This window comes from Lutjanus erythropterus, chromosome 14 (assembly GCF_056507025.1).
Source record: "Lutjanus erythropterus isolate fLutEry1 chromosome 14, fLutEry1.hap2, whole genome shotgun sequence".
In the NCBI taxonomy this organism is placed as follows: Eukaryota; Metazoa; Chordata; class Actinopteri; order Lutjaniformes; family Lutjanidae; genus Lutjanus; species Lutjanus erythropterus.
The window spans coordinates 7,761,230-7,770,658 of NC_139330.1; the positions used below are offsets into that span (position 1 = coordinate 7,761,230).

General features: G+C 40.8%; 1 protein-coding gene across 1 annotated transcript; it reads right to left on the reverse strand.

Moving 5' to 3' along the window:
- Positions 1-966: 966 nt before the first annotated feature.
- Positions 967-8,978, reverse strand: lhcgr (luteinizing hormone/choriogonadotropin receptor). Its single transcript, XM_084735716.1, is given in 11 exon segments — positions 967-2,618; positions 3,283-3,351; positions 3,452-3,637; positions 4,559-4,633; positions 4,724-4,792; positions 4,887-4,964; positions 5,059-5,133; positions 5,621-5,695; positions 5,788-5,862; positions 6,078-6,149; positions 8,161-8,978. Coding segments are annotated over 11 exon segments (2,148 nt in total). The 5' UTR covers positions 8,334-8,978; the 3' UTR covers positions 967-1,417.
- Between the last annotated feature and the right edge of the window lie 451 nt (positions 8,979-9,429).

Below are 9,429 nucleotides of genomic sequence, written 5' to 3' on the forward strand. Positions count from 1 at the left end.
ACAACCAAAACAAAGCAGAAAAACAATCAACAAAACTTTTGGAATTTGTTTAAACAGTTTTAATTTTTTTCTTACTTACTTCTTACTTTTTCCATGTAATTATTTTTTTTCCCCCGAGACAGAAAATTGTTACATTACAAATATCACATTACTGAGTTCTGTGCACAAGTATGAAGCCTAACAATACATGGATTATTTTTTTTATTTTCAGTCTCACAAAGCTCTAGAAGAAAAACAAATCTTAGTGGTGTGGTTAAACTGTCTTCCCAACTACTCCACCATGTGGTCAACTATAATCAGAGTGTTCTACTTAAAGGGAAAGTTCACCCCTAAATCAAAAGTATATATTTTTCCTCTTACCTGTGGTGCTATTTATCCATCTAGATCGTTTTGGTGTGAGCTGCAGTGTTTTGGAGATATCAGCCTGCCTTCTCTCAGAGATAATTTAGACTAGTTGAAAGAAATCATCACCCAGTTACTCAAAGTAATTCACTGAGCAGTTTCATGTAGGTACTGCTTTCTGTTTATGGTAAAATCTACTGAAGCTACTGATTTTCTGTGGTAGAATCTATTGCAATTATTTTCCTACATGAAACTCAACAGCAGTTCAGTCAGTCATGTTAACAGTGTCTTTTTTTTTCCAGCTTATCCAGTTAGTTAGCTTGAAAAGCAGGAGAATTTTTGTCAACCTATGAACGCACAGAAAAAATCAGCCAAATTTGGAGGTACATGATTTTCACTGGACTGAAACAGTGTGAACAATTGTGATTTGTAAAGTAACTAGTGACTAAATCTCTCAGACATGTAGTGGAGTAATAAGTACAACACTCGTCTCTGCGGTGTAGTAGGGTAGAAGTATAAAGTTGCATATAATCCTCATACAGTAGTTGAGTAAATGTACTTAGTTACATTACAGCACTTACTATAACTTCTACATTTTCTATATTAACCATAAAGTCAGTCCTCCTCAGAATAAAACCATTTATTTTACATAAATTAATAACAGGGTTGAGACACAGTTTGTTTTTCACTGTTGATGAACAACAGTTTGGAGATGAAGGAAGGCTGAAGATGATCATCAAGAGGTCCATTTAGCCGCTGTTTTGGAGCTTTCTACTGTATCACACAAACAGTAGATAAATTGCACCCAGTTATCATCTTCACATATTTTTGTACAGTTGGAGAAGGTGATGAGTTGTCCATCCTTATTTACTGTCATTACTCTGCACCATGAAGTTTTCATGCGTCTATGATTCATAATGATCATGGACCAATGGCAATCCGTTAAACGTTACACCCCCTAGTGTCAACATATAAGATGCCTACAAGTAAATGATTTCCTCCAAATCCAGCATGAGTTGTTTTTCCTCAGTTTCACTTCTCCAAGAGTCTACAAAAGTTTTTTAAATATTTTATTTCATAGGAGCTCCCTCTCTTCTTTCAGGTCACGGTTCTGCCCTAACATTGCAGCCATTGTGCCTGATCCTATATTAATGGATCCCAAGTTTTACTCTTGATTGCATTTTGACATGCAATAATTTCTTTGCTTGTTTTTATAGCAGCCCATGGTGCTCATGAGATGATACACGTCCTTTCTGAAAGCCTTGGTGAAGATGGCGTAGAGGAAGGGATTAGCACAAGAGTTGATGGGGAAGAAGAGGACCAGCAGAATCTTGGAGTTGGTAACTGTGATGAGGGGGACCTTGAATGCAGCAGAGATGGCGAAGAAGGAGATGGGAGCCATGCAGAGGAAATCCGTGAAGATGAGCACCGCCATGCGTTTTGCGATCTTGGTGTCGGCGCTTCTTCTGGGGAGCTCCGGGTTCTTTACAGCCAGATAGATCAGCACGTAACAAACGCACACGATGACAAAGGCGCCCACATTGAAGAGCAGGATGATGATGATGAAGGCCTGAGCCAGAGTCGTCTCTATGTCCATGGGTAAACACATGCTGACTTTGGCGTAACTGCTCACACCGACCAGGGGCAGCATCCCCATCCCCAGACAGATGAGCCACCCGGCCGCCATGATGCTCGCCGCCTGTGTGAGGACCAGACGGCGCTCTACCTGCAGAGCGTTGGTGATGGTGTGCCAGCGCTCCAGCGTGATGGTGGAGAGTGTGTAGACTGACAGCTCGCCACCAAACACAGACAGGAAGCCTGCGGCGCTGCACCCAGGCCCCGTCTGCCACTCGATAGCATGCTGACTGTAGTGACCATGCGTGCGCAGGTCTACGATGGCGATCATCAGCAGGTAGATCCCGATGCACAGGTCTGCAAATGCCAGGTGACACATGAGGAAGCGAGACACCGTCAGCTTGTTGCAGCTGGTAAAGGAGACCAGCAGCACCGTCAGGTTTCCTGCGATGGCCAGGATGTTGATGAACCAAATCGCCACTCTGAGGAAACTGAACCCTGCGATGTCCTCACAGGGATTGAAAGCATCTGCTTCAGGCGTGCAAACAAGAGTCGGTCGGGTCTGACAGAAGTCCAACTCTGGATAGTGGAAGTTCAAATCTCCAAAGCCTTCGTCCTCCTCAGACGGGTCCACATCTGGAAAAAACGGCGTATCCATGACCAGTGTTGAATCAGCTGAACCTCCAATCACACGCTGAACCCTGTTGTCAAAAGAGAAGAACAAGGAGAGGAAATTGTTCATCTTAAACTAGAAAACTCTCAATATAGAGTTGACATGTCAAGCCCTCATAAAAGATCTTTTTTGCTAACACTCAGGCTCTAAATTCCCATGAAATAGCCAGCAGAGTGCTTTTTGATTACAGGAGCCAATAGTTCTGTGAGTTACACCCCTACCACCACGCAGCTAAAGTGATCCATGGATGTAACACTAGGAGGGAGGTCCTATTAGTTGAGTCTTCCCAGACTGAGAGCTCCAAGCAAACATGGCTAGACCAGGACCAAAACCGCCTCCAAGGCCAGTTCAGTCCAAGACAGGGAGGATGCTACGAGGTGGTTTACTTGCTGGGTTTGGTTCCCTGCATCTCTGAGACTGAGTCGTGGCCAGCTGAGCTAATGGCTGCTAGCAGTTAGCTAACTTATTTCAGCAAAAAGTTAACCTGTACTGTACTGTATTCCCTATGAGTATCATGATTTTAGGAGAATCTTGTGTATTTTGCCTTTAAACAATATACCCAATAGAATAGTGACATTTGAAATGAAATATGGGCAGTTTTGTGCTGCTGATAAAAGCTTTCATTAACTAACAAGGCTACAAAGAGTTTAACTTAACCATTTGAGAAGCTGGAAACCATAACAATGTTTTACCTTGCTGATGGGTCACTGTCATCACAATATGTAGAGCCATTATTCCATGATGGATTAATGGGAAAGTCCCTGCAGTAAAGGGAAGCAAATTCTGTAAATATGTCACCAGTGTCGCTTCACTATAAATACATGAACAAATCTAACCAGTGAGACACACAGTGTAAGTCACCTGTTGGCGTTCCAGCTCAGCAGCGCACAGCAGTGACTGTTGTAGGTGAGGTGAGCCTCTCGTAGGCTCCACAGTCCCTGCAGAGGAGGCAGACTCTTCAAGGCGTACGCCGACCTAGCGAACAACACCAGAACTGACTCCAGTCCCTGAGGCGGTAACTTCGAGAGAGCTGTCGCAGACACGTCCCTGTGAAATAACAGACAACAATGTGATTGTGTGGGCTTGTAAAGGCCTGTTTGTGGTCATTGTGCAGGTCACTTTACAGCTTAAAGTCAAAATCACGCCACCACATCTTTAGCCAGTCAGATATTTCATGTTCAAACTGATTGTTTTTTGTAAGTATGCACATTTTCTGAATTTGATGGCTGCAACATGGTCCAAAAACCTGAGGACAGGAGCTGGATGGATGCATCAGCTTTTCTTTTAACAGCACTCAGTCGGTGTTTGAGAGCTGAGAACACTAACTGTCTTAATTTCCGCTTCATAATGCACCACACATTTTCAATAGGACACAGATCTGGACTGCAGACAGATCAGTTTAGTACCTGAGCTCTTTTATAATGAAGCCACGCTGTTTTAACAAGTGCAGAATGTGTCTTGGTGTTGTCTTACTGAAGTAAGCAGGGACATGTCTGAAATAGACATCTGGATGACAGTGTGTTCCTCCAAAACCTGTATGAACCTGTCAGCATTAATGGGGTCTTCACAGATGTGACAGTTGGACAGTAACACACCCCCATACATCACAGATGCTGGCTTTTGAAGTTAGCGCTGGTACCAATCTGGACGGTCCTTTTCCTCTTAAGCCCAGCGGACAAGACATGACTCACTGTTGTGATACTGGTATAATCACACATCTTAGAAGTACATGAGAAGTATTCTTTTCAGTGATGGAAAGAAAAGCTACCAAACGTATACAGCATTATTTTGTTTACTATCTCTAAAGTCCCAAACACAGGATTCAAGCAATGAATCTATCAAGAGATAAAAAAAAAAAAACTACAGCCGGTTTGACAAACATCCTCCTCCCTCCGCCTCTTCCCAATAAATCTTAGCAAATAAAATTTGCATTAAGTGACTTTCAGAAGGTTTAAAAACACAACTTACAAGACTCCAGGGCCTGTGGCTCCTTTGAAAGCATCTCTGTGGATCACTCGGAGGTTTCGATTGTTCTTTAATACCCTGGAATGATAAAATGAAGAGTAATGGATCAAAAGAAGAAGACACTCGGCTTAAATTATTTGATCTGAAAAAGGGAATGTGGGAAAATACAGCCTGTCTATCTTTGTCCCGTTGAAGGCGTGGTTGTGTATTTCTCTGATGCCGTTGTTGTACAAGTTCCTGCAATGAGATTGTCACGATAAAAGGTGGGGAATTACAATATAGTTGATTTGCAAACATTAATTAAAAGGGTTAATTGAAATTAATTCTTTACATTTTAATGTATTCTTTTGTCATTCCAATGAAAGCGTTCGGAGGTATTTCCAGTAGATACAGGTTGTCACAGATGTCCCTGCAAACCCAGGACAGTTCAGGTGTTTATGGTGATGTGACTTTTGTGTTAATTTGTCATGAGTCTCAACAACTTTAGAAAAAGATGTACTCACAAGATAAACTCTGATTCGAGAGAAGTGATAGACGTAATGTCAGGAAAAACTGTTATCCCAGTGTTTGAGATGCTCCTGTTAAAGCAAGGGAAAACATTTTGTGATATGTTTTGTGACATGTAATGTTAAACTTGACAGAAATGTTTCATGTGATTATTGCAAAAACAAGCAGAATTCTGTTTTGTATGTACAAAAATGGATTGAAATCACTTGAGAAAAAATGTTCTGATTTTCTAAATTTATGAGATTATTTTTCATGTTGAAAAATGGTTCTGTTTTTTGGATTTTTTTTTTTCTTGACACATGTCCAACAGGCTCTGCTGAGAGGTGCTGAGAGGTGCTCCTGCCCACAGTCATGGAAAAATCAAGGCAATTAAGGAAACAGACAAATTGCTCCTAACTTCAGGTTGGAAATCGGCAAAACAAGTAACCCTTCATAAAGACATTAACTCTGTATAACTCATAAAATTCAGAAAAACAGCAAATTATTTTTTCTCAAGTAAATACAAGTTTCCCTATGTCTGCATCTTTAAACCTTAAACTATAAAAATCTGTCTCTCACAGGTAACGCAGTTTGGGAAGGCTGTTAAACGTCCTTCTGCTGATGTGCATCAGACGTCTTGTGTTCTGGACTGAGCTGCGAGGTGACATGAAACATCAGTTGAAACTGTTGTATTACAGTAACAGTTGAACTTTTTACTGATTCACACCATCACAGAGAAGACTTACATTTCTGAGAGGTTGGGGAGGTTATTAAACGCTAACGTCTCGATGGTTTCCAGGGTCACACTCTGAGCAATCTCACTGAGAACAGAGAAGAAACAAAGTAAAGATGCTCGTCCAAAAACATGTACATCACTGTAACAACGTCTAGTGTGCAGACAAGCAGAGAGAAGTCCAAATACTTAGCAACTATACATAAGTAGAGTTTATTTGTGTATTTATTTTTCTGACAACTTTTTTACATTTTCCAAACAGATAATTTGAGAGTTAGTCAGCAGAGGAAAGGTGATACCTACATCCTCTGGACTCCTTTCAGCCCGTCAAATGAATGGCTTGAAATAGTGTGCAAAGACAAGTGATAGAGAAACCTGAAAAAAATATAAAGAGTTATGTTCATTTTAAAAGACTGGATAATCAAAGTCTTCTTAAATAAGTGATCTTAAGGGTATAATCTGCAACATTTTCCTAAAAAACTCATATAATCCCTTTCAATCATCACTTATGATGTGTGTGGTGGGGTTGTAACTGCAGAGATCCTGTCCTCTGCCTGTATGTTTTTTACTTTTTCTAATAGTTTCATTGTGTTCAGGACGTTTCACCAACCGAAAATGTTATTTGACGTTCTGTTTACAAACCACTCGGACAAATCCTACAGGCTCTGACTTCAAAGCATTGTGACAAAAAGGTAACTATATAACACAGGTTTATAATGTACTGCACAATGGGACATTTTAATGTTGAAAGTGTGGTTACAGCATGTGCAAATACAGAAACATTGTCTTTGCCAGATAAATTCACTCTGAAATAAACTTTACAACATCCAGATTAAGTTTCAGCCTATCTAGCCAAAGTGATCATTTGTCTCCTCGTAACATTTAAGTCATGGTTTCTTGTTCCTGGAGTGTGTCTAAGTGTGGGTGTTGTTTGAGCTGCTGGCCTTCATGGGCACTTTATCAGGACAGACTCAAGGTTCTGTGATTTAGCAGAGGTGAGGGTCAAGATTCCCCGCCACCTTGAAGGTTCGTGACAGTCTGGTGAACTGAGCCATGATGCCCAGAAACCCTACAGGCCGAGAGGACGCACAGTGTGTTCGTGACCGCGTGAGATCAACTTGACATTTTCTTCACAGGTAATTAAGTTTCACACATGCAGGGCCCCCTGTTTCACAACGATAGATTGTTATGTGCTGTGCTGTACTACTAACAAAAATAAACATTAAGCTGAGGCTGATGTCCTTCATTCTGCAGTATACTGTAGGTCTATCTATCTTTATTTGGTTTAATGTTATGCAGATTATTGCAGATTCAATAACAGGGGATTATTTTACTTTAAAGGGATAGTTCACCCTAAAATGAAAAATCAGTAATTATCTCCTCACCCTCATGCTAATTGAAGGTTGGGTTTAGTTTTTTGTCGTGGAGTTGCACTGGAAAACAGTGATGCAGAATCTCCCAAACAATGTTAGAAAATAGTGACCAGTTTTCAAATGGAAAAAGCAACCAAAAAAGAAAAACATAAAATGTCTCCATACTGCTTGTCTGACAGAGCAGCTTTTCAAGTGATAAAATGTAAAGCTCAAATCTACAACTAATCCAGAACATCATGAGATATCATATCAATGTCATAACACCAGGTGGAACTTGTTGGAGTTCCTCCTCTTTGTGTTGGTAGAAAAAAAAGCTGGATGTAAAATGGTTTTGCACCACATTTAGCCTGTTTAAATGAGGGATTACCAAATGTTTTCATGCGTAGAATTAAACTCCAAACAGAGATGCACCACAGAGCTCATCTGGTAAGATTTCTGTTGATTATAACTGTATAACCTCTAGTTAGTGAGGTGACATCCGCACACCCCCAACAAAGTATTTATCGTCTTGGCTTATAAAAGGATACACTTGAGATTTTCCCCCAAATTAGACTATCAATACTAACACTTTTAGGCTTTTTAGTGGCAGACATTTGGAATCATTCTGCGCAACACGGTGCCACTTAGCAAACATCTTTCTTTTAAACTCAAAAGTGATGGTAAGAGGTTTCCACAAATAAACATTTACAGTCAGTGTTTTTTAAAGTAAGCTGATGTATGTCAGAGAGATTGGACCACAAATAACTGCCAGGATGGGAAGAGCGAGTACATCACGGTGATCGAATCACATACAAAAAAAGTAATCTAAGCGCATTTCAACATGTAACCAAGCGGGCACATTTCAGGTGGATCGCCGGTCTGTGCGTAAATACGCACGGAAGAGTCTTGGAGAGGAGTTGGTTACATTAAGAAATTGATATAAACGAATGATATTTGTTATAATTAGAGTGCCACATTCATTACCAAACATAGGCAATCGTACATAGTTGTAATCAAGAGTGGTGTGAACTTACAGCCTTCTGTCTCTGTGGTCCATCATCGGCGCTGATCCTTGAGTCACATTGTTGCATCTGATCATGTTGGAGAAACAGCGGCAGATTCTCGGGCAAACGAACCCCGAAGCGCACTCGCACCCATACAAGACTAAAACAGAGAGGAACCAGACTGCTGGCAGAGACCTCCACATCGTTGTGCTGTCTGGAAAACACGCAGAAGAAGCGGCGGTGTCCGCTGATTGCAGCGCATTTAAATATTTGGTCCTTCCTTAAAGTCTCCTTTGCGGCAGCTGCTGCAGATCGTCATCGCTCACCGGTGCAGAGCAGAGCTGAATGTCATGCAGGCACCTGACAGCCAACTTCTTAGTAAGTGGCTCGCGTGTGGCTGAGTTGGCTGAGCTTTATGTTAGACTCACAGCCCATGTGGAAAGCCGTCACTTACACCTAGTAAACAGCTGTTTTTGGTCAATTAGTGGTTAAATATAGCTGTTCCTAATGTTCCTTTACAGTAAGAAAAGTTTAAAGATGACAAGCAAGACAATAAATAAGCTTTAAATCAGACTCACAGTTCATAGTGGAGGGTTTTTAAGGTCTTAGGAGGAAATGGCAGGTCAGCAGTGGTGGAATTCATTATCTTAAAGCTTGAACCTGAAGATTAATTTGAGATGGAGCCCAGACGTTTTTTTAGTCATCAATCTGTAATAAATAATATACTTTGGTTAAGTGCCTCTCTGTGTTTTTTAAGTTTAGAGTGCAGAAGGGTGTAGAAATTGTGGTGGAAGAATATGATGACCATTCCTCTGTTATGTCTCAAAGTTTCATGAGGCTGATTATCCTTTAAGTCACTATAGGTAACTGTATATAGTGAAGCTGTCCAATGACACTATTCTTATTTTACCTTTATTTAACCAGACAAGTCATTAAGAACACATTCTTATTTACAATGGTAGCCTGGCAAAAGGCAAGAGCCTGTTGATGATAAAAGACAGCAACACACAGAGACAGTATCAAACACAGCCATGGGCAGGTGGCTAACAGACAGCAGCATCAGGCAGTACAGCAACAACAAAGTCGCACACACATACAGCAAGACAGACAATGTAATGAATCAACAGCAAGAGCAAAACAAGCAAAGCGGCAAATAAACAAACAGGCAAGCAACAAATAGCAAGACAGACCGGCAGAGCAAAAACAATAGCAGCAAAAAGAACAAGGAGCATGCAATGGGAAAACAGAGAAGTTTTAAAAATGTTAAGAGGCAGTTTTTTAAAAAACTGAAGTGGGGAT